The sequence below is a fragment of the Nymphaea colorata genome, chromosome 9 (assembly GCF_008831285.2).
Source record: "Nymphaea colorata isolate Beijing-Zhang1983 chromosome 9, ASM883128v2, whole genome shotgun sequence".
Taxonomy (NCBI): Eukaryota; Viridiplantae; Streptophyta; class Magnoliopsida; order Nymphaeales; family Nymphaeaceae; genus Nymphaea; species Nymphaea colorata.
Window position 1 is genome coordinate 12651856 of NC_045146.1, and position 25758 is coordinate 12677613.

At 40.7% G+C, this 25758-nt stretch overlaps 2 protein-coding genes across 2 annotated transcripts; both read right to left on the minus strand.

Moving 5' to 3' along the window:
• Positions 1-363: 363 nt before the first annotated feature.
• LOC116259964 (DNA-directed RNA polymerase II subunit RPB1-like) lies at positions 364-8922 on the minus strand. The gene is given in 14 exon segments (XM_031638001.2): positions 364-807; positions 893-946; positions 1522-1593; positions 1676-4439; positions 4442-4715; positions 4808-5066; positions 5166-5452; positions 5549-5884; positions 5975-6116; positions 6197-6417; positions 6494-6655; positions 6854-7012; positions 7147-7455; positions 8265-8922. Coding segments are annotated over 14 exon segments (5490 nt in total). The 5' UTR covers positions 8613-8922; the 3' UTR covers positions 364-704.
• A 7867-nt stretch (positions 8923-16789) lies between these two features.
• Positions 16790-25465, minus strand: LOC116259962 (DNA-directed RNA polymerase II subunit RPB1). The gene is made up of 13 exons (XM_031638000.2): positions 24830-25465; positions 23671-23979; positions 23383-23541; positions 22991-23152; positions 22694-22914; positions 22463-22604; positions 22040-22375; positions 21642-21928; positions 21293-21551; positions 18170-21210; positions 18008-18079; positions 17326-17379; positions 16790-17220 (listed from the first exon to the last, which is right to left on the minus strand). Exons 1-13 carry the CDS (start codon positions 25175-25177, stop codon positions 17118-17120), a joined length of 5493 nt encoding a protein of 1830 aa, XP_031493860.1. The 5' UTR covers positions 25178-25465; the 3' UTR covers positions 16790-17117.
• Positions 25466-25758: the final 293 nt, after the last annotated feature.

Below are 25758 nucleotides of genomic sequence, written 5' to 3' on the forward strand. Positions count from 1 at the left end.
AATCATTGCACCAACACCCTCAAGGACATTCCAAACTCTCAATTTTAAACAATACAGTTTAGAGAAGATCGAAGGAGTTCAAGCTAAATTATATAAAGGTTAAATTAAATAAAGGTTAGAGAAGTTGGAGGACAGTCACCTTAATTTCCTGGTGCTAAATTTTGTGCTTTTCGAGAACATCTTGACGGAGCGCAGATCAATCAACTTTGTCTTAGGTTTTTCTAGAAAGCACCTATAGATGCATTAAATCCCATAATTTATCAGTCTAATTGGTTAGATTGGGCAAATTTTCTTTACAATCGAGATTTCGACTGAATCAAACTTATGAAATGCTCAGAAACTGATTTAGTAGAAGAATAAATAGGAAGATCAAACAACCGCACGGTAGATGGGTTGTCAATGAATTATCAGATTGCTTCAACCAGAGGGATACACTATAATATCATTTTATAACAGGAAGTAGATGCTTCCTGTCGAATCATAACCTGCCTTGAACTGGGTCATAGCAAACGAAATGCTATGGAAATTTCAAATACTACACTTGCACATCCATGATCCAGGACGCGAGATGAAAAGAACTGGGCTACTTTGCAGGATATCCGAGATTGGAAGGCTCCTCTCAACCATCAAAAGCTATCAACTTGCGCCATGCACCGCAGCCTTCGCTTCAGATGAACGAATCAAGAAACGCCTTTAGCTTTGTGTCACCGAGTGCTACCCTCGTCCTTATTACTGAACTGTGGTGTATACTGGCTGGTCGATGAGGGAGAATATCCAGGCGCACTGGGGGAGTAACCAGCACTCGGACTGCAATGAACAGAACGAACTTGTTTAAGCGAAATGAGAAGAAAAGTTGTGAATCTGGAAAGCATGCACAGAAGAAGCAGAGTACCTGTATGGTGGAGAACTTGGAGTGTAGTCTGGACTGGCAACAGAATAGGTCGGGCTGTAAACAAGGAACAGAAAAAGGAAAGCATCAGCAAAGACACAAATCATCTCTTCCTCTATTCCCTCTCTTTCAATGAAAAACTACACCGCGTGTTACTTTGGAACCGAGATTTCAGTGCTAAGAATAAACATCCAAACAGATAGGGACAAAGACACTCTTCATCAACTTCACCAGACCAACTCCATAAACATAGCGCTCACAACAAAAAAATATTTCGCAACTTCAACTTGAATCATCTGGCATCAGCCACCTTAGTTGAAGGCATTTATAGCATGCACCTAAACAAACTCCTGAAACTCGGGCTAGTACAAGTCAGATCATTCACATTCCGCCAGATAAGGTTTTAGGCCATGATAAATCAAGTCCCTACCAAATCTTCTAATCGTTAATTCAAATCAAAATTCCCATTTTGGGCATCTGAGTATATTTGAGATCAGCGTTACCATATCCTGACTACAAACATGGCAAGGATCAATCGCGGTCTCAAAATACATTCACAGCTACAAAAGTAAATGCTATCTCTACACAAAAGAAAAAACAGCAATGCAAGTAGACACAAAAGATGCATTTACCTGCTTGGACTATATGTAGGACTTGGTGGCGTGTGTGATGGAGATGTAGGCGAATATGATGGTGATGTAGGGCTGATAAGAAAAAACATAAGATGTCAGTTCAAAAACATGAAGGTATTGCATAAACACTAGACGTCAGTACAATTTATCAAACCTGTAATTTGGAGATGAAGCACTGTAGGGGCTAGAAGGAGATATCCTTGGACTGCTTGGTGAATATGCCAGGGATGGACTGTAACGAGCTGAAGGTGGATTGTAGCTTGGAGAAGTTGGGCTGTAGCTTGGTGATGTTGGGCTGTAGCTTGGTGAAGTGGGGCTATAACCAGGCGAGGTTGGACTGTAGGCAGGAGAAGTAGGGCTATAAGAAGGTGATGTTGGACTGTAAGTAGGTGAGGTAGGACTGTAAGAAGGTGATGTTGGACTATATGAAGGCGAAGTTGGACTATATGCAGGAGAAGTAGGACTATAAGCGGGAGAAGTAGGACTATAACTTGGTGAAGTAGGGCTATAACTTGGGGATGTAGGGCTATAGCTTGGCGAAGTGGGGCTGTAACTTGGAGATGTAGGACTATAACTGGGTGAAGTGGGAGAGTAAGACGGGCTGGTGGGTGAATATGCAGGACTTGTTGGACTATATCCAGGAGAACTGGGACTGTATGTTGGAGAAGTGGGACTATAGCCAGGGGAAGTAGGACTGTATCCAGGAGAAGTTGGACTATAACCAGGGGATGTAGGACTATATCCAGGAGAGGATGGACTGTATCCAGGAGATGATGGACTGTATCCTGGTGACGAAGATGGTGAGAAAGCCATGCCACCAACATATGGAGAGAACTGTGCATCTGTAATTGGTGATGCACGGATATTTGGGCTAAACAAGTAGCTTGGGGACATCATGCCTTCATGGAATGGGGTTCCAGTGATGGGTGATCTGGATGGAGTCATGCCAAAGTCCATGCCTTCCATGTAACTGGGGAGCTGAAGTTCAATAGCTTGCTGTAGCATTTGATCATTCAGATACAAAGCACAGCCCCCCGTGCCGATGGGGGCCAACTGTCCAAGCATGATATTTTCTGTAACACCTCTTAGATGGTCTGACTCGGCATACACTGCTGCATCCAAAAGAATGTCCACAGTTTCCTCAAATGAACACCTCATCAGAGGTCCTGTGTCATTACGGTTAATACCATGACGAGTGATGGCCATTAGATGCCCGCGGTAAGTCATAGTATCGCAGAGAATAGCAAGATGTCTATAATTCACATAAGACCCATCAAATGATATAACAACTCTCAACTCATCCAGCAGTGCTCGTCTCACAGCTTCTATTCCAAGGACTTCAATCACCTCTATCAAGTGGTTACTTGTTGTTCTTGTTGCATCCACATCCTCATGACACATAACTGCCAATAAATTGACACCCTCTGTATCCAGCATCCATTCAACTTCAGGTTTAAATCCTTCATTTTCATCGAACTTATTTACCTTGCCAGACTTGATAAACACTTTATTGATGTCTGGGATACCACGAAGGGCCATTTCTGTTAACATGTTGCTTTCAATTTTCTTGAGGAAGACATCATCTTCTGCAGACTCATCTTGCAGTTCACCTTTGGGGGCATCGTCATTCATAATTCGTATACGGAGGATAAGCTTTTCCGCATTATCGTCATTGAAGATGCATGTCAAATCGTCATCAAACTCAAGGTTTATTTTTTCTGCGATATCTGCCATACTCAGTTTCTTATCCACCATCATTTCCCTATTCAGTTCTATCCTAAGCAACCAAGGAGAAATCTTTTCTGGTGCAACCTCTTCATCTGGCATTTCATAGTATGACCTCACAAAATCAATATCCTCTTCAATAATTGTGGTCATTGGATCCGGATCATACCATACTTCTGTTGCCTGAGTCACACTTCGAAGAGTAGTGTACTCTAAGGCACACTGCACATTTTTGGCCTTCTCCTTGGTCTTGCTGACCTCAGGTTTGAGATACACAGACAGGGATGGAGTTTTGATTTTCTTGGCAACATTTATGATTTCTCGGAGGCGAGGCACACCAAGTGTAACATTTTTTGCACTCACACCAGCATAATGGAATGTATTTAATGTCATCTGAGTTGCGGGTTCACCAATAGATTGTGCTGCTACGCAGCCAATCATCTCACCTGGTGCAACAAGTGACTGCAGAAAGCGAGACTCAATCTCACCAATGACCCAGTCAAATGCTTCACGTGTAAGCCTATACTCCTTCAACACACGCTTGCTCGCAAATGTGCTTCTAAGGAGTATATTGAAAAAAAGAGTAGCATTCTTTTGAGCCTCCATACTCATTGCATCCTCACCAGGTACGACCTTCAACCTCTCCTGAAGCTTGTCAACAGCTTCCACTATCTCCATAGGGTGCATATCAGATGGTCTTCTGAGGTCAACCTTAAACGTCTTTTGTGCATTCCAGATGAGCCTTTTGAGATTCACTGGCATCGGCCATGAATTGTCCCCAGTGGTAGCAATCTCTGTGGCAAGCTGCCGCCTATCTACTTCAAGCTTCTGAACTTCTGCATGGAACACATTCTGAAACTCTCGAATGGTTTTCAAGTCTTCCACAAAATCAGGTTGCATATAATTTGGAACCCAATTTTCATCATCAAACTCGTATCTGAAAACCTTATCAAACTCTCCCTTTTTCATTTTTAATGAATCTAGCTTCTGGGATTCAATCCATACAGCATCCATACCATCTTCCCCATAAAGAAACTGAATCACATCTCCTAACGAGTTCCTGACTGTACCATCATATTTGACCATGATGTCTTCCATAGCTTTTACAAGACGCCTCTGTATGTAACCAGTCTCTGAAGTTTTGACTGCAGTATCAATCAAACCTTCCCTACCACCCATAGCATGGAAAAAAATTCCTGAGGAGTCAGCCCACGAAGATAGGAGTTCTCCACAAAACCACGACTTTCAGGCCCATAATCATCTTTAGTAAAATGTGGCAGTGTGCGGTCAATGAAACCAAAAGGAATTCGCTTTCCCTCCACATTCTGTTGACCCACACAAGCGGTCATCTGTGAAATATTAATAAAACTTCCTTTAGATCCTGCAGTGACCATAGCTTTCAGGTTATTACTTTCAGATAAGCTCCTCTGAGCACTACTGCCGGCATCATCACGAGCTTTGTTCAACACCTATGAAGCAAATCAAATGTAAAAAAAGTACGAGTCAGAAAGTGAGATGGACCACTGGGAAAAAGGAAGATCACAAGAAAGAGTCAAAGGACCTGATTGACTCTGTTCTCAAATGACTCCATCATGGTTCGCCCAGGTTCAGCTTCCAACTGCTTCTCCTGTGCTGCCTTGATAAGCTCTTTCACCTCATTTTTTGCTTTAGAGATCGTCTCATTAATCTTTTCCATAGTGGAAGCGTCTGCGATGGTATCTCCAATACCAATGCTAAAAGCATTCTGCAGAAGCCAATAATTGACAAGCCACTGAGTATGCCCCAAAAACTTGCGTGCAGCATCTGGGCCAACCTCTTCCCTGTATTCAAGTTCATTTATCAATTGCATCAGTTTATATAGCATACAACAAAAACACGATGGAACAGAAATGCTTATTACATGGATTAAATTTTCATACCAGATCACATGAATAAGACTTCCAGATGATGTACCCATGGTTTTCTTACAGAGAGTTCCTGAGAGAAGTTCTCCCTTCTCTATTCGGACACAAGTATCTCCAGGGGTAATAAATCCTGTTTCTGATTCTGAGTGCCATGCTGAGTACCTAATTAGATTTATCTGCTTTGGAATTATAAGGTTAAATACTTGCTTGCCTGTCCACAAAGGTCTAGGCTTCAAAATGGCAGGAGCAGGTATCTTTCCATCGAAATCCTCCCACCACATCAAAATATTCATGAAAACATCCTGCCAAAGATTTAAAATGCTTCATGCATGGAAGACACTTAAGGACAATAAATAAACTAACTGAAACGTTATCTTAAAGTTTAAATAACTACTTACCTTTTCTATCAAAGTGTCACGCTTTGTTATCTTTCTACATCCAAGAAGTGTATCCTGCACAATACCCATGACTGGGCGATTGGACTGCGGTGAAACAATACATTTTGGTACCATCATCAACTCCAAGACTTCTGCTCTTGTTTCAAACGACTGAGGTACATGCATGTTCATTTCATCCCCATCAAAATCAGCATTATATGGTGATGTCACTGATAAATTTAGACGGAAGGTAGAGTAAGGCATAATTTTGATCCTATGACCCATGATAGACATTTTGTGCAGACTAGGTTGCCGATTGAAAAGGACAAAGTCTCCATCTATCAAATGCCGCTCCACCTAAGAAATATAATAATACACAATTATCAGAAAGTACAAAAAGTTAAAACCTTAAACCATCGAAGTAACATATTCAATGAGCTAACCAACCTTATACCCCAATTCAAGATGGTGATCACTACTCTTTCTCAAATATCGCAGATCAACCCGCTGTCCATCTTCCCTAATGATGTACTTTGCCCCAGTTTTTCCAGGTGGTGGATGAGGTCCATTCTCAACAAGTTCCTTCAACCTATTATTCAAAGCAAAAAAGGGCAAATGATTAAAATACAAACACTCAAGCATGTGCCGATCTTATTATATAGTGTATACCTTTCAATGTTGTATGGAGTAACAGTTTCAGGATATGTCAGATTAAGAGCAATACTCCACGGCACCCCAAGTTCATCAATATTAATAGTTGGATCGGGAGTAATAACAGTACGTGCAGAAAAATCTACACGCTTCCCCATCAAGTTCCCTCTAATCCGGCCCTCTTTTGCCTTAAGTCTACTGCAAATAGATTTAATAGGCCTTCCGGATCTTTGTGTTGCCTGAATGATAAAAAAGGCAATTAGAGATTTCACACTTTGTAGATCACTCATAAATGACAATGCACTTTATGCATACCCTTGGTTGACCAGGTAGCTCATTGTCAAAATATGTTGCAATGTGAAACTGCAATAACTGAGCAAACTCCGAAATTATATGTGCAGGAGCTCCATTTCTTTCCTGCCTCCTGAGATTCTCATTATGTCTAATGATCATTGCCAGCTGATGAGTTAAATCATCCTAAAGGAAGTACGCATACAAAGAAATTGTCATCAGCAGTCAAAGATGCATGCAAGGAATGCCATGGAATGAAACATTTACAAGTGAAGAAGGCTGGGATACTAACTAGATACTTATACCAACACGTAAGCTGGAATATGTATGCAGATTACAGGTGCTTCTAACATATTAAGCAATTCTGGGATCCAAACTACTTGCCTCACTGCGTGAAGAAGTATCCATCATCACAGATGGCCTCACAGGAGGAGGGGGAATGGGAAGGACCTGCAAAATCATCCAATCAGGACGAGCATACTTCGGGTCCAATCCCAGAAGTAAGCAATCCTCATCGCTAATCCGTTTCAGGACATTCAAAACCTGGAAGACAACATATTGGAAGGTAATTGTTATGCAACCAGAAAAACCTTGTTAGCGAAGGTTGACCATTAGTCATTACGTTACAGAAGGAACAGAAAATAACATGTTAACAGAACAGGGCCTATGAAAAGTACCCTTTCAGCAGACAGCTGCTGCTTTCTTTCAACTGGTTCAGGAAGCATTTGCTCCTGTTCATCAGATTTCTTTCTGGTAATCTTATATTCTGCAATCATCTTCATACCTTCAATTGTTATCTTTGGTTGCATAGCACCACAGCCTCCACGCTTTTTCTTCTTTGGAGCATCTTCTAGATCCTGTCCTTGATCCTCATCTATGTCGTTGCCGCCTTCACATTTTTGTTTGTTTTTACAACAATCCAGAACTTTCTTCAGTCGAGATTTTGGATTTCTGACTTTCAAGGCTTGCTTGAACCGATGATCGTCCTAAAATGAGGAACAGATACGGATATTTATTTCGCCAAAATAAAACAATCAAAACTGCAAAGTGTGCACAATATGAAACCATATCCAGAGGGTGTTTTGCTTCCTATGACCAAAAAAATGGTCCAGAAAGCAAGAAATGATATTTTTCATTTAAGAATTTGTCAAAGCCAATTAAGCCAACAAAAGCTAAACGTGATAAATTGATCACCTGTAACAAGAACCAAACTATGAAAAATAATCAAGCACTAATTTACCAGCGATACAATCCCAGATGCAACACACTAACATATTAGACCAAAACACAGACGCATGAAATATTCCGGTAATGCGCGGATATAGAAACTGCCACATCGGGAAGCAAATAGGTTAGTTTTCTTGGCCTCAAGATGGAAGAAAGAGCTATCGGAAATAATAATGCAGGAAACCAGGTGAACCAAGCACCAACCAGCCACAATGATTACGACGAGTGTTAAAGCCACATACATACTCAAGCAACAAACAACATCAACATTCACAAAGTGCAAAGGAAACTAATAGCAATTTCATTTGCAAGAAGTTGCAGTCCCTGGATCCTAAATGTGCTAAAATCACGACCTTGGAATAACATGTGCTCCCTCCCATATTCATATATCGGAGCTAAAATACAGGAGACAAAATTTTGCTTCTTCTTGGAGGAGCACCAGAAGAGAATTTCCCCACTGCCGAATTAGAGCATAATGCCTCGAACAGAAGGGGGGAAATGGAGGAGGGAGTGGCTTCAAGAGAGAAAGGACAACGGACTGTTACAGAAGCATAAATGAGATAGTCACCTCATCAGCAAGAATGTGCGAGCAATTGAAGCAGACGCAGCGCAGTATAGCGAGCACCGTCTTTATGAACCCGATATGGAACATCGGCTTGGCAAGCTCCAGGTGACCGAAGTGACCGGGGCACTCCGCCATGTTTGCGGAGCACGTCTCGCACTTCACCTTCCGGTCGATGGTACCAAGTCGGGGATCGCTAAGCCCCGCGGGCTTGGGCTTGCCTCGGTCCATCGTCTCGCCGTGCTCGATCTGCACGACGGACATCTGGCGGATCTCGTCAGGACTGAGGATGCCAAACTGAACGGTCTGCACCTTGGCGACTTCCGCCGGGGAGTAAGGAAACCGCGTATCCATGGCTACTCCTCCTCCTTCTCCTACCCTCCTCTCAATTCAACGGCTTCTTCCCCTTTTCCCTCCTCCACTTCCTTTCGATTTTCCCTTTTTTACAATGTCAAATTCTGCAGTTAACTGACGAAAGATGTCCCCTTAAGAATTCTGTGAATTAGATCAATTGCAGTTGGGGGAAGAAAAAGATTATCGAATGGTTGCTTCTCATTTCCCTCCAAAACCCCCCGTTTCTTTTTTCGATTCTTACCCGCTGGACCACCACCACCACCTCACTCGGAGATGGAGGGAAGGAACCAAACCCTAGCAAGGGCAGGGTGAGAAGAGAACGAACGTAAGATCCTCCCATCGATCACTTATTTATAGAGCGGGGAGGCCTCCGAGCGTCGCCGCATCATCCGGGGCCGACCTTCCCCACCATCGGACGGTCCTCGTTACATGGTTTTCATCGGGTCAAACAGTTCGGACTATCCACAATATGACCCGTATTGTATCCGAGAAGTTTCGGGTCTGGTATAAAAGAAAGGAATCAAACTCGGAACTTATTTGAAAAGATACAGCCAATGCAATCGGGCATTCTTTTAAAAGCTTTACCTTAAGATGACCTAAGTAAGTTTTCATTAAACTCAATATTTTTTTTTTTGCCTTTTAAGAAATAACAAGCATAATAGCTAATTCCTTAACTTAACTTAGCTCAACCAAAGTAACAAGACGGTTCATATTAAAAGGTTCTAAAGTTCAAATTAGTGTTTTAGTATTTTTTACATTTCAGTTAGTCTGTATACATTTTTTAAAGTTTTTTCTTCCAAGATAACTTTTTAAATGTTTTTTTTTGGCACGTTCACGACATATGTAAATTTTTGACACATTTACTACACATTTCATTTTGTCTGTATGTGTAACGACATATGTGTTCAGGACTTGGTAGATTGGAGGCCGCTAGGTCAAAAAAATTAGAGCCTTTATATCTTTGCTAAAAAATACTCTAAAAGAAAATGTCAACATCCTAGTACGTTGATAAAAACTAATTTGATATAAAAGAGTCTTAAATTTAAATTGTTTGTTATGAAAAATGTGGATTAAGAGTTGTTAACTTTTGCTTATCGTGCAAAGACTATTAAAATAAAAAATAATTAAGTATGTTTCTTATCAACATATTCTTAAAATCACATGTGTAAGGTTAGATTGGAAAAAGATAGTACTTTAATCATCACATGTGTAAGGTCAGATGAGTTATATTTATACTGAAATTTGGGTTACAGAAAGGTAACATTTGCTTCCCCACAACCAAAATTCCGAATAGTCAATTCTAAAATGTTGACTCTAGAATTGATGAAATAAGAATGAAGATGTCATTTTCCAAACCCGGTCGTGTTTGCATTTTGTTGATCTGGTTGCGGAAAAATAAGTTTGCATGTTTGATGGGCATGAAAGATGAAAAATCGGACTGTTGGCAATTACATGTTGTCTTGACATTTTTGCATTTAGTGATCATTTTTTCCATAAATTTTTAAAGTTCATCTATCAGGCACTATATATATATATATATATATATATATATATATATATATATATATATATATATATATATTTGGAAAAGCTGGTCAGCTATCTTCTCAGATCCCACTCTCAACTACTAGTCGTACCACTCAAGTAATGGAGCCCAAACTAATGATCCTTGTCAATTATCTGTTCATTTTGTTCGTTGCTAATTAATCATGATCAATCATATATAATAAAATGAGCCAATCTTAGTCAATAAAAGTGGAATATTAAGTAATGTCCTTGGTTTCACAACCAGGATTAATTTGCCTAATATTTTTAAAAAACTATAACGTCCAACAAATCTGATCCCCGGTAAAATCTTGTGCGTTCAAACAAACCCATGCAATGGTGAAATTTTAGGTTTAAATATATAACCACCGATCATGCATGCGGATAAAATTCTGCAGAAACTCAAAATTAAGTTTGATCTTTTCGTGTGTAAGTAATTGTTAACCTCCTTCTTGCTGCAGTTGCACTCAAGAAGAAGATCTACGCAGGTCTCGCAGTCGTAAGTTTCACGAATCGGAGAGTGGTTCTTCTGCGATTTAGCGAAATGGATGATAGCCATAACAGTAAGGTCCAGCCTTTTGATGAAGAGATTCTTGAATAGACCATTAAACTGTCGAGATCTGTAGGTTTTTTGTTCCTTTGTTCATATAACACTGGTACAAATCTAAAAAATGCCGGACTTCCTGCCAAGTTTGATGGGCCTTCGCCTTACGGAAGGTGCCACACACCAACAGTAACAAAGCAATGAACAATTAGAATTACGATGGAACGTAGTAAAGTAATGAATGAATGAATTGTTGATGCCGTCTGTTGAACGTCAGTCGATCAGCAACCGGGGAAGTTCGGCCTGCGTCCGCCTCTTCCACAGGCTCACCTCATTCGTTTTCCGGCGGGGCGGCGCAGCCACCGCGCTCATCCTTATTGCACCAACCGCCGCCTCGGTGCCCGTAGAGCTCCGCGGCATGGCTTCAGCTGCAGGGAAAGCCAGAAGTCTGTTCCGTCCGCCCATCACGCGCGGCATTCGATAAGCCGAATTTCTCTGCGAAGGCTGCCTTTTCACCTGCTTCCCCAAGCTGCTTGCACGCGCCAGCTTTTTCTTATCCATGCTCTTGCACCTGACCATCCCCATGCAAGCAACGCCTGGGGCAGCCGGCCCATCCTGGGCAAGCTCGCCGGATTTCGCCGAAGTTACGCTGGTGGCCGGCGATGCGTCCAAGTCAAGACTCTTCTCGCCAGGAAACCAAAACCGGCGAGCCTTGCGGAGGAAACCAGACAGGCTGATGCTCGGCATGGATGAAGCCGGATCTTATTAAACACCACCGATTTAACTACTGCAACAAGAAGTACAAAACGAAAGAGAAAGCTTGTGGATATAGTTATGATCAGAAGAAGAGAGGACTGTAACTAGGGATTCGGATGCTGTTGTTGCTGTTGTGGGAAGTGGGGAAGAGATACGCGCACATGCAGTGCATATATAGCGGCCGCTGCGGGGGAATGGAGGAAGGAGGTGAGAAAGATCAAAGGGATGAGTTTGGGTCAAAGGGGGCAACCCCACGACCCACCTTATCGCCAACGTTTCTTGGTCTATTACTTTAACGTTAAAGTGTGGGCTCTTCTCCCCTTGAAGACCGGATCTCCGGCGCCGGCACCGGCGCCGGGGCATATCAGGATCTCTGTCCGGCCCATTATTGCTTTCCCATTTCAAAATATTTCGACCTTCAAAAATCTGTTGTATAACATTAGAGTTGTTTTTACTTGTTTATTTTATGTTCGTCACTTTGCTAATGTATTTATACGTATGTGGTAAATCATGTGAACTGTTGGCACATATATATAAGAGTGTTTGAATGGTTGTGAATCCACGCGCTATCTATTTTCTCAAGTCTTGCTTTCTAAATATAAAGCTAACTGTGCGGTTGCTTAAAAAATTAGCACCGAACAGATGACTTTGTAACTATCGGAGACAGATTTTGCCAATCGGGAATACGTCTGTTGAATTCTGAAACGCGCCTATTGAAAGTTCATGATTTTTATGCTCTCACACTTTGGGTTTTGGAAAGCAATTTCTATGGTTAGACGTGTGAACAGAATATTATTATGAAATGCTATGTATGCCACAAAAGAATGGCAGAATATGTGGACAACTCTCTCTCTCTTTCTCTCTCATATTTCATTTTTTTTGTTTTGCTTTTGCAGTTTGTTCTTATATCTAAGAGACTTTTTGTACCTAAATTTTGTTATTCATTATCATTTTATCATATATATATATATATAATATTTCTTTAAAAGGACTTCAAATTATATGAAGATGATGTGGCGTCCACACGAGACCTGGACCGGCGACTTGAGTATCCTTCAGCCAAAAACATATTGGTGCCGCCATTAGTGTCCCTACTTCAAAGTTGTTTAGTCAAATAATCAATATCCTAAATATATAACTTAATGGATATGATCTACTTAGTTTATACACTTGATGATTATACATGTGATTTCATGTCATCTGAATATGTAATCATGCAAACGTGGTAAATGCCCAAAAACATATACATGAACAAGTAAATCATTGACTTTAGATCTGCACATCGGTTCATGACCTAAAAAGCCTTGGCCCGTTGATTTTGAGTTTCATAAAGTGTGGATTAAACGTTCATTTAAGTGTGTATGTGTTTTTCTTTTGTTTATTGACTTGGACGTACGTTTCATTGCGCACATCTACAAGAAACCTCTAAAATTCATCCAAATCGACAAACCTGATGCATCACAGCCATGCATGCCAGCTTTGAGTTTAAAGAATTTTCCAGGTTGAAAAATCTACCTGTGGCTTCATGTGGGGGCTTCTAAGAAGGAGATACGCAGCTGGTTGACATGGTCTATGTGCCTTCTTTCTTTCGTGTTTGCTTCAGCAGCTTAATTCATTTTCATTTAGATAGCGAAACTGCTTTTTAGTGTGTTGTCGATGTCTATACTTTTTCGTTAGCTTTAATGCTGTTCTTGGCATTAAGGGAGGTATATATGGCAATCAACAACATATAATAGATATATATATATGTATATATTATTATAAATTACCAATAAAAGGATAAAAACTTAATCGGATTTTATGAAAGGAATTTCCCTTAAGCATTAAAACTATGAACAGATTCAACCCAAAGGTGGCTATCAGTTCATGAATGGAGAGGTGCAAAAAAATTATGTAGAGAGTTGTATAATGATCAAATTACCCTTGACTAAAGTTTTTCTTTTTAAAAAAGGCCTTTTACTAGGATAAAAAGGGACTGGAAAAGTTAGAAGTCCAAAAAATACAATTGTTTTTCTCTTGAAGTTCTTGTATCCCATGTTTGATATTGATCGAAGATTGTCCTCTCCTTTGGCTTGCTTTTCTTACTTTTAGGGATTAACTTAATTTGTACCGGCCATGTGTTTGATTGCCTCATGTAGGGCGAGACAACCTTTAAAATTTGTTACAAGTTATCTACAGAAGAAGGGTTGCTTCCTTACAAAGGAAGCCGTCATGGTGACCATGCTTGGGAGGTTGTTCATGACCAGCATAACATAAATGGCATCACCATTTACATTTAAATGATGACGTCTTCGCATCAAGTGGCATAGCGTACTCGGTCAGTAGTCGGCAGCTTAGAAGGTGCGTCGCTGATTCGATTCTTGAAGGTGTTTCCCGAACTGTAAAAGGTGACATCGTGACACTCTATATAGTTGACGAACATATTGTACCCCACACAAGTCCCGATGCAGCCAAAGACCCCCAGACTGTAAACGGTGAGATCGTGACCACACATGTCCTGATGCAGCACAGGACTTCAAAGAGCATGAAAAATAGAGGGACTTTTGGGCTGCTTTTCCATGTTGTGACTTGTTCAGCTCCTACTCACCTTAAAAGATTTCCTCGACTGCCATTTAAGAGAGAGCATTTTTGACTTGCCTCCATTCTCCATCTTATATGGTTTGGTGGCCCTTATTTTTTCAGGTTCCATTAATGTTATTATTAACGGAAACATATCATCTGCAAATCAAATATTGACAATGCATGGTAAATTTTTACTTGATTTGCTGCAGGAAACTAGGGAATTGAACATTGGTAGATCCATTATGGGAAGATCATGCAGTTTAATTCACACTTTACCGTTGTTAATATGTTATTGATTACTTGTTCCCGACGATAAGTAACTATGCATATGATCAAGTTTATGGATTTTTATTGAAACCTTTTCATACTGATTTGTGTTCCTTTGACTGGTAGGTGATGAACTTGATCCGGTCAACATGCATGCATACTCCACAACACAATTACCAACAAATAAATAGGATGCAGGATTAGATATGAATCACAAAACTGATTCATTCATTGAATTACAGCGCCGATTTGCTAAATCAGACGTCTGGTGGAGGTCAGAGTTTTTACGGCACTGGATAGAACTAATGATATGGCTTAGGATGGCACTCTCAGTTAATATGATCTTGAATAGACGCCATTACGGAATGTGATTAGTTATCGATAAGCTAACAAGCTTGTTTATATATATATATATATATATATATATATATATATATATATATATTGACAAGAAGAAGACCTGAGAATAGTACAAAGTCTGCAACTACCAGTCAATGAAGCCGTATATATGTCAAGTACAAGCCTAAAACTTTTTGGATTTATTCCCAACGTAGGGACAATTTCCGTTCCAGTATTCACACCTTGGTGCATACTGTGGTCAATTATCAAAGGGGCATTTTATATTGCAAATATCTGATGTTTATCTTTATCAGAAAAAAAGAAAATCAAGTATTATAAAATACAGTGACGATGGGCGGATGCAAATATATGCATATCTCCTTAAATACCAACCAAATATATCTTATGAAATTTACGATTCTATATATATATATATATATATAGAGGTTGAAAATCAAGTATTATATTAGTAAATGCAAATTATAAGTTCGTGTGTTGTGTTTAATTTTTTAAACTATACCCAGTAATAATAATACACTATTTAGTTGTCTCCAAATAACGTTGCTTTTTTTTTTTAACACTTAAAATAACTGTTTGATATTTTTTTATTAACGTTAGAGAGTTCTTCGGGAAAATCTTAATCGCATTAATAAAGTCACACATGTTTTCAGAGTAAAATGGTAAAGTTTAACAATTAAATTTTCATATCACAAAAGTAAATTTCACCGCCGTAATTTAATGTTGCCAATGTTCATACAAGGGGAAATTTGAAGTTTGAAGCACAGAGAAAATCTCTAAATATTGGAACCTCTTAAGACCGTTCTACGACTTCAAGCACATGTTCGTTCCGTGCTTCTCACAGATGCCATAAATAATTGTTTGAAACATTGATGGTGAGGTTGACAGTGATGACGAGCGCGATCTCAGGAACGATGAACTCAGCGATGATGAAGTTGCTGATGATGAACTTGTTTCACACGGGCAATGCGCCGCACATGAAATCAATGTTGTTAGAATCGGTCTCAGTCGGCTGATTCAAATGGAGTGCGCGTTAATGCCATGTGCCAGCTTTTAATTATTTTTAAATATTTTAAAATTTTATTATTATTATTACTATTATTATCTATTTCATTTCGGTTTAAAGATAACTTTATAATTTTTTGCCAATTGACAAATGATCCGAATCATAGGTGAGGGAGATGGGTTGAAATTTATAGAATCAAAATTCAAGACCCACTTAAATACCTGGTCAATAAAACTGAAAGTTGAGCCCCTTATCACGAATATGTTTGCAGCATTGAAATGTCACCAAATATTGATAAAAATGGGAAAAAAATGTAAATAATTGGAAGGAAAATATCCAAAACACAACCTAACTTAGAATCGACAATAATCGAAAGCACACTTAAGCTTTTGCATATTGCTAAAAACATTCTTGAGTTTTTCTAAAAGGATCATAATATTATTTTTGAACATTTATTTGTCAAATAATCAAATTTTATCATTAAAAAGGGCGTAGATCCGAATCACGAACCTAACAATACAGACCTGACTGTTGTTCTTCAAAATTTTCATTTATTCGATAAAATTATGAATACGAACATGAAATATATACATAGTACACACGACCCGATTTAAAGGAGGCAAAAGACACACTTAGTCGTCAACGAAAGGTCAGACTGCTTCAACCAGATTGATACACTACTATTACTATATTTTTTAGAATGAAGAAGCGTGTTCCTCTCATATGATAATTGATACACCACTAAACTATTTTTTATAGAATGAAGAAGCGTGTTCCTCTCATATGATAACTTCTGTCTTGATCAACAGCAGTTGTTGCAGGCTATCCCAGCTTCCAAGCGTCTCCTCTCCAACCATCAAGAGCTATCTATCAACTTGGCTTACTCCACGCACTGCAGCCTTGGCTTCAGATGAATGGGGATCGTCAAGAAATGCCGACTGCTTCCCGTCCTTATTACTGGACTGTGGAAGTGGTGTGTACCGGCTGCAGGTCATTGCAACCGAGAATCCGGTGTTGGAAACGCCATCCAAACAGATTGGGGCGAAGACGATTTTTACTCCACCAGACCGACTCCATGAACGTAACGCTCATAAATTAACGATTTTCCCTTTTCATTTGTAACATTTTAAAGATATCTGGGAGGGGGGATTTTCGCTGCTTTTAGATATTGCTTCAACCAAAGCGCTAAAGTATTAACAATATTTTACAACACGAACAAGTTTGATGCTCTCAGCTCATATCTCGGTCTTGATCTGTCATAACAAACAGAACACTACGAGGTATCAAATACTACAGTGATACCTCCAAGAATTATATGATGAAAAGAACACGACAACTATTGCTGACTGTCGCAGCTTCAAAGCCTCCCCTCTCAACCATCAAAAAGATATGAACTTGACTTGCACCATGCACCGCAGCCATTGCTCGAGATGAATGGGGACAATCAAGAAATGCATTGAGCACGGGTTCAACGAGTGCTTCCCTTGTCCTTATTACTGAACTGTGGTGTGTACTGGCTGGTCGATGACGGAGAATATCCAGGTGCACTTGGGGAGTAACCAGCACTCGGACTGCAATGAGCAGAACGGAAGACTCATTTAAGTGAAAAGAGAAGCAAAGTTGTGAATCTGGTAAACATGCAAAGAAGATGGAAACCGTGTAATGGCGCTTTGTACCTGTAAGGTGGAGAACTTGGAGTGTAGTCTGGACTGGCAACAGAATAAGGAGGGCTGAAAACAAGGAAAAGAAATAGAAAATATCAGCAAAGACAAAAAGAACCCACGCTTTCCGACGTTCACCTTCCCTTTCTCTTTTAGTGAAAATCTACCCGGCAAGCATTGTGCAACTGATAATTCATTGTTAAGACCGACACACAAACAGATGCAAAAACATGCTCTTCATCAACTTCACCTGATGGCCTCTAAACATAGCACTGACAATAAAACATTTTGTGACGTCAAACTTGAACCACGTGGCATTGACCACCTCATTTAAAGACATTTAAGGCATGCATAACAGCAAACTGCCGAAACTCAGGTCTATTCAGGTGAGACCATTCACAGTCCCCCAGATAAGGATTTAGCCCATCAAAATTCTAATCAAGTCCCTCTAAAATCTCCTAATCGTTTAAATCATCTCAAATTCTCATTTTGCACATCTGACTATTGAAACCAATGTCATCATAACCAGATTACGACCCCTGCATGGTTCAACCATGGCATCCAAATACATCCATAGCTACATAAAATAATGCAGTTTGTACACTTGAAAGAAAAACAAAAAAAACAAAAAACAAAACAAAACAAACAAACAAAGCAAAACAAAAGCAATCTGTAAAGACAAACAAAATGCATTTACCTGCTGGGGCTATACGTAGGACTTGGTGGTGTGTATGATGGAGATGTAGGTGAATATGATGGTGATGTAGGGCTGTGACGACAAAATAGCAAAAAAACAAACAGGTCAGTTCAAATACTGAAGCATCGTATATTATAAACGCTCAATGCCAAAGTTCTGCACCTGTAATTTGGAGATGATGCACTGTAGGGGCTGGAGGGAGATATCCTTGGACTGCTTGGTGAATATGCCAGGGATGGACTGTAACGAGCTGAAGGTGGATTGTAGCTTGGAGAAGTTGGGCTGTAGCTTGGCGATGTTGGACTGTAGCTTGGTGAAGTGGGGCTATAACCAGGTGAGGTTGGACTGTAGGCAGGAGAAGTAGGGCTATAAGAAGGTGATGTTGGACTGTAAGTAGGTGAGGTAGGACTGTAAGAAGGTGATGTTGGACTATATGAAGGCGAAGTTGGACTATATGCAGGAGAAGTAGGACTATAAGCTGGGGAAGTAGGACTATAACTTGGTGAAGTGGGGCTATAACTTGGGGATGTGGGGCTATAGCTTGGCGAAGTGGGGCTGTAACTTGGAGATGTAGGGCTATAACTGGGTGAGGTGGGAGAGTATGATGGACTGGTGGGTGAATATGCAGGACTTGTTGGACTATAACCAGGAGAGCTGGGACTGTATGTTGGAGAAGTGGGACTATAGCCAGGGGAAGTAGGACTGTACCCAGGAGAAGTTGGACTATAACCAGGGGATGTAGGACTATATCCAGGAGAGGATGGACTGTATCCAGGAGATGATGGACTGTATCCTGGTGACGAAGATGGTGAGAAAGCCATGCCACCAACATATGGAGAGAACTGTGCATCTGTAATTGGTGATGCGCGGATATTTGGGCTAAACAAGTAGCTTGGGGACATCATGCCTTCATGGAATGGGGTTCCAGTGATGGGTGATCTGGATGGAGTCATGCCAAAGTCCATGCCTTCCATGTAACTAGGGAGCTGAAGTTCAATAGCTTGCTGTAGCATTTGATCATTCAGATACAAAGCACAGCCCCCCGTTCCAATGGGGGCCAACTGTCCAAGCATGATATTCTCTGTAACACCTCTTAGATGGTCTGACTCGGCATACACTGCTGCATCCAAAAGAATGTCCACAGTTTCCTCAAATGAACACCTCATCAGAGGTCCTGTGTCATTACGGTTAATACCATGACGAGTGATGGCCATTAGATGCCCGCGGTAAGTCATAGTATCGCATAGAATAGCAAGATGTCTATAATTCACATAAGACCCATCAAATGATATAACAACTCTCAACTCATCCAGCAGCGCACGTCTCACAGCTTCTATTCCAAGGACTTCAATCACCTCTATCAAGTGGTTACTTGTTGTTCTTGTTGCATCCACATCCTCATGACACATAACTGCCAATAAATTGACACCCTCCGTATCCAGCATCCATTCAACTTCAGGTTTAAATCCTTCATTTTCATCGAACTTACTTACCTTGCCAGACTTGATAAACACTTTATTGATGTCTGGGATACCACGAAGGGCCATTTCTGTTAACATGTTGCTTTCAATTTTCTTGAGGAAGACATCATCTTCTGCAGACTCATCTTGCAGTTCACCTTTGGGGGCATCGTCATTCATAATTCGTATACGGAGGATAAGCTTTTCCGCATTATCATCATTGAAGATGCATGTCAAATCGTCATCAAACTCGAGGTTTATTTTTTCTGCGATATCTGCCATACTCAGTTTCTTATCCACCATCATTTCCCTATTCAGTTCTATCCTAAGCAACCAAGGAGAAATCTTTTCTGGTGCAACCTCTTCATCTGGCATTTCATAGTATGACCTCACAAAATCAATATCCTCTTCAATAATTGTGGTCATTGGATCCGGATCATACCATACTTCTGTTGCCTGAGTCACACTTCGAAGAGTAGTGTACTCTAAGGCACACTGCACATTTTTGGCCTTCTCCTTGGTCTTGCTGACCTCAGGTTTGAGATACACAGACAGGGATGGAGTTTTGATTTTCTTGGCAACATTTATGATTTCTCGGAGGCGAGGCACACCAAGTGTAACATTTTTTGCACTCACACCAGCATAATGGAATGTATTTAACGTCATCTGAGTTGCTGGTTCACCTATTGATTGTGCTGCTACGCAGCCAATCATCTCACCCGGTGCAACAAGTGACTGCAGAAAGCGAGACTCAATCTCACCAATCACCCAGTCAAATGCTTCACGTGTAAGCCTATACTCTTTCGACACACGCTTGCTTGCAAATGTGCTTCTAAGGAGTATATTGAAAAAAAGAGTAGCATTCTTTTGAGCCTCCATACTCATTGCATCCTCACCAGGTACAACCTTCAGCCTCTCCTGAAGCTTGTCAACAGCTTCAACAATCTCCATAGGGTGCATATCAGATGGTCTTCTTAGGTCAACCTTAAACGTCTTTTGTGCATTCCAAATAAGTCTTTTGAGATTCACCGGCATTGGCCATGAGTTGTCCCCAGTGGTAGCAATCTCTGTGGCGAGCTGCCGCCTATCTGCTTCAAGCTTCTGAACTTCTGCATGGAAAACATCCTGAAGCTCTTTAATGGTTTTCAAGTCTTCCACAAAATCAGGTTGCAAATAACTTGGATCCCAATTTTCATCATCAAACTCAAACCTGAAGACCTTATCAAACTCTGCCTTTTTCATTTTTAATGAATCAAGCTTCTGTGATTCAATCCAAACAGCATCCATACCATCTTCCCCATAAAGAAACTGAATCACATCTCCTAACGAGTTCCTGACTGTACCGTCATATTTGACCATGATGTCCTCCATAGCTTTTACAAGACGCCTCTGTATGTAACCAGTCTCTGAAGTTTTGACTGCAGTATCAATCAAACCTTCCCTACCACCCATAGCATGGAAAAAGAATTCCTGAGGAGTCAGCCCACGAAGATAGGAGTTCTCCACAAAACCACGACTTTCAGGCCCATAATCATCTTTAGTAAAATGTGGCAGTGTGCGATCAATGAAACCAAAAGGAATTCGCTTTCCCTCCACATTCTGTTGACCAACACAAGCAGTCATCTGTGAAATATTAATAAAACTTCCTTTAGACCCTGCAGTGACCATTGCTTTCAGGTTATTACTTTCAGATAAGCTCCTCTGAGCACTACTGCCAGCATCATCACGAGCTTTGTTCAACACCTGTGAAGTAAATGAAAGGAAAGCACAAGTGAGAAGGAACATGATCACTAGGAAATAAAAAGCTATAGAAACAGTCAAGAACCTGATTGACTCTATTCTCAAATGACTCCATCATGGTTCGCCCAGGTTCAGCTTCCAACTGTTTCTCCTGTGCTGCCTTGATAAGCTCTTTCACCTCATTCTTTGCTTTAGAGATCGTCTCATTAATCTTTTCCATAGTGGAAGCATCGGCAATGGTATCCCCAATACCAATGCTAAAAGCATTTTGCAGAAGCCAATAATTAACAAGCCACTGAGTATGCCCCAAAAACTTGCGTGCTGCATCTGGACCCACCTCTTCCCTATATTCAATTTCATTTATTGATTGTATAGTGTACAACAAAAATCACCAAGAAGTAACAACATTTAGTAGATTGATTCAATTTTCTTACCAGATAACATGAATAAGACTTCCAGATGATGTGCCCATGGTTTTCTTACAGAGGGTCCCCGAGAGAAGTTCTCCCTTCTCTATTCGGACACAAGTGTCTCCAGGGGTAATAAATCCCGTTTCTGATTCTGAATGCCATGCTGAGTACCTAATCAAATTTATCTGCTTTGGAATTATAAGGTTAAATACTTGTTTGCCTGTCCACAAAGGTCTAGGCTTCAAAATGGCAGGAGCAGGTATCTTTCCAGCAAAATCCTCCCACCACATCAAAATGTTCATGAACACATCCTGCCAAAGTATTAAAAGAGCTTATGTAATAGCATGAAGGACTCTTAAGGACACTAACTAAACTAACACAATCATTATCTTAAAGTTTAAAAAATCAAATCAACTACTTACCTTTTCTATGAAGGTATCACGCTTTGTAATCTTCCTACACCCAAGAAGTGTATCCTGCACAATACCCATGACTGGCCGATTGGATTGTGGTGAAACAATACACTTTGGTACCATCATCAACTCCAAGACTTCTGCTCTAGTTTCAAAAGACTGAGGTACATGCATGTTCATTTCATCCCCATCAAAATCAGCATTATATGGTGATGTCACTGATAAATTTAGACGGAAGGTAGAGTAAGGCATAATTTTTATCCTATGTCCCATGATAGACATTTTGTGTAGACTGGGTTGCCGATTGAAAAGGACAAAGTCTCCATCTATCAAATGCCGCTCCACCTAAGAAATATAACAAGGCATATTATCAAAAAATATAAAAGTAAAACCTTCCACCTTTAAAGTAACAAATTCACCGAGCTAACAAACCTTATACCCCAATTCAAGATGGTGATCACTACTCTTTCTCAAATATCGCAGATCAACTCGCTGTCCATCTTCCCTAATGATGTATTTTGCCCCAGTTTTTCCAGGTGGTGGATGAGGTCCATTCTCAACAAGTTCTTTCAACCTAATATTCAAGGCAAATAGGGGTTAACAATTCAGATACAAATAGATATAAAGATATCAACCAAGCATATGTAGATCTTAGTTATATACCGTTCAATGTTGTAAGGAGTAACAGTTTCAGGATATGTCATATTAAGAGCAATACTCCACGGCACCCCAAGTTCATCAATGTTAATAGTTGGATCAGGAGTGATGACAGTACGAGCAGAAAAATCTACACGCTTCCCCATCAAGTTCCCTCTAATCCGGCCCTCCTTAGCCTTAAGTCTACTGCAAATAGATTTAATAGGCCTTCCGGATCTTTGTGTAGCCTGAATGACAGGAATAGCAATTAGAGATTTCATAATTTGTCCACAAATTATAAATGTTAGTGGACCTTGTGCATACCCTAGGCTGACCAGGTAGCTCATTGTCAAAATATGTTGCAACGTGAAACTGCAATAACTCAGCAAACTCTGAAATTATATGTGCAGGAGCTCCATTTCTTTCCTGCCTCCTGAGATTCTCATTATGCCTTATGATCATTGCCAGCTGATGAGTTAAATCATCCTATAGCAAGCATACATCAAAGAAGTTCTCATTAGCAGTCACAGATGCATGCATGAAATGCAATGGAAATGAAATATTAAAAAATGAAACACAGAAAATAGAAACAAATATAATACCTCTATAGTTCCTAAATAGATACTCAAATCAACAACTAAATGCGTAAGTCTATGCAGATTAGAAGTGCCAGTAACAGGGACAAATCAAACAATACTGGGTCTAAAACCACTTGCCTCACTGCGTGAAGAAGTATCCATCATCACAGACGGCCTCACAGGAGGAGGCGGAATGGGAAGGACCTGTAAAATCATCCAATCAGGGCGAGCATACTGCGGATTCAACCCCAGAAGTAAGCAATCTTCATCGCTAATTCGTTTCAGGACATTCAAAACCTGCAACACAATATATTAGAAGAAAGTGTCCCAAAATCGGAAAAATCTTGCTAGAAAAAGGTTTTATCATTATGTTTAACGAAGGAACAGAAAATAACACGTTAATAGAACAAGGCCTGTGAAAAGTACCCTTTCAGCAGATAGCTGTTGTTTTCTTTCAACTGGTTCAGGCAGCATTTGCTCCTGTTCATCAGATTTCTTTCTAGGAACCTTGTATTCGGCAATTATCTTCATACCTTCAATTGTTATTTTTGGTTGCATAGCACCACAGCCCCCACGTTTTTTCTTCTTTGGGGCATCTTCTAAATCCTGTCCTTGATCCTCATCGATGTCATCGCCACCTTCACATTTTTGTTTGCTTTTACAGCAATCCAAAACTTTCTTCAGTCGAGCTTTTGGATTTCTGATTTTCAAGGCTTGCTTGAACCGATGATCCTCCTAAAAGAACAGATTGATAAGGATATATACTTCGTCAATATAAAGAAAATAACAGTAGAAAGTATGCACAATATGAAACCATATCAAACGGTGTTTTACTTCCTACAACCGAAAAAAAAAATTACAACATTGTTCTTAAGGTCTTGTCACAACTAAAGCCCAAACAATGCTAAACGTAATAAATATCAAGAAGCATGATCACCTGTAACAAGAAACAAGCTACACAAAAAGTTGAAGCACCGATCCCCAGTGACATAAATACAGCCGCAACACGACAACATATTGGACAGAAGAAGGTCGTAGAGGGATGAAGTATTCCAGTAATGCACGGACCAGAAGAATACAAATTGTCACATTAAGAAGTCACACAGCGCAATTTTGTTCGCCTCAAGATTGAAGAATGAACTATCCAGAATACTCTAGTAAAAAAAACCATGTGGAACCAAGCACCAACCAGACATAATGATTGCAAAGAAGGTTAAACCCACATACTCAAGCAACAAACAACAACGGTATTCGCAAACGTGCAAATTCATTCCCTTATGAAAAGGAAAACTAATAGCTACTTTAACCTTTAAGTTGCAAGAATTTGCACTTCCGCTCGGTCCAAAATGTGCTAAGCCTAAAAAATCACAACCCTATAAAAACAAGTACAATCTCCCCGTATTCATATGTCTGCACCAAAAAGACAGAAGCCAGACTATTGTCTCCTTCGTGGAGGAGCACCAAAAAGAGATTTCCACGCTGCCGAATTAAGGCATAACGTCTCGAATAGCGGGAAAAATTGAGGGAATTGTTTCAAGAGAGAAAGGACAACGGGCTGTTACAAAAGCATGGATGAGCTAGTCACCTCATCGGCGAGAATGTGCGAGCAATTGAAGCAGACGCACCGCAGTATAGCAAGGACCGTCTTCATGAACCCGATATGGAACATCGGCTTGGCGAGCTCCAGGTGACCAAAGTGACCGGGGCACTCCGCCATGTTCGCCGAGCACGTCTCGCACTTCAACTTCCGGTCGATGGTACCAAGCCGGGGATCACTAAGCCCCGCGGGCTTGGGCTTTCCGCGGTCCATCGTCTCGCCGTGCTCAATCTGCACGACGGACATCTGCCGGATCTCGTCGGGACTGAGGATGCCGAACTGAACCGTCCGCACCTTGGCGACTTCCGCCGGAGAGTAAGGAAACCGCGTATCCATGGCTACTAGTCCTTCTCCTTCCCTCCACTCAATTCAATGTCTTCTTCTCCCTTTCCCTCCACTTCTTTTCGCCTTGCCCCTTTTTACAATATCAAATTCCGCAGTTCATCGAATCAAAGTATCCCACCACCCTGCAATCGATCAATTGTACTTGAGCAAAAGGAAGAGACGATCGTTGCTTCTAATTTCCCTCCAAAACCATCTTTCTTTGTTGACGCTTACCCCACCTGCCCGCCGCCGCCACCCCCCCACTCGGCGATGGATGGAAGGAACCACGGCTAAATCGGATGAAATGGGAACAGCAGACAAAACGATGCCGTCGGTCACCTATTTATAGAACGAGGAGTCCTCTAGGCGTCGTCGCGTCATCCGGAGCCGACCTTCGCCCCGATCCGACGGTCGGGCTGTCAACGGGTCAAACAGTTCGGGTATGACCACAAATTGACCCGTATTTAGTTCGATAAGTTTCGGGACTGGAATAAAGTAAAGGAACCGGATCCGGAATCTACCCAAAAGATGCGCTCAAGGAACGTTTCCGTCATTGTTTTCTGCCCTTATTATGGTCCAAGTTTGGGTTAATC

Excerpts from the sequence above, each read along its gene's own strand:
- LOC116259962 (XM_031638000.2), bottom strand. The coding sequence starts at position 25,177 with ATGGATACGCGGTTTCCTTACTCTCCGGCGGAAGTCGCCAAGGTGCGG. Across the intron at positions 23,542-23,670 it reads AACAGCTATCTGCTGAAAGG|GTTTTGAATGTCCTGAAACG; the intron begins GTACTTTTCACA and ends ATTGTGTTGCAG. Across the intron at positions 23,153-23,382 it reads ATACTTCTTCACGCAGTGAG|GATGATTTAACTCATCAGCT; the intron begins GCAAGTGGTTTT and ends TGCTTGCTATAG.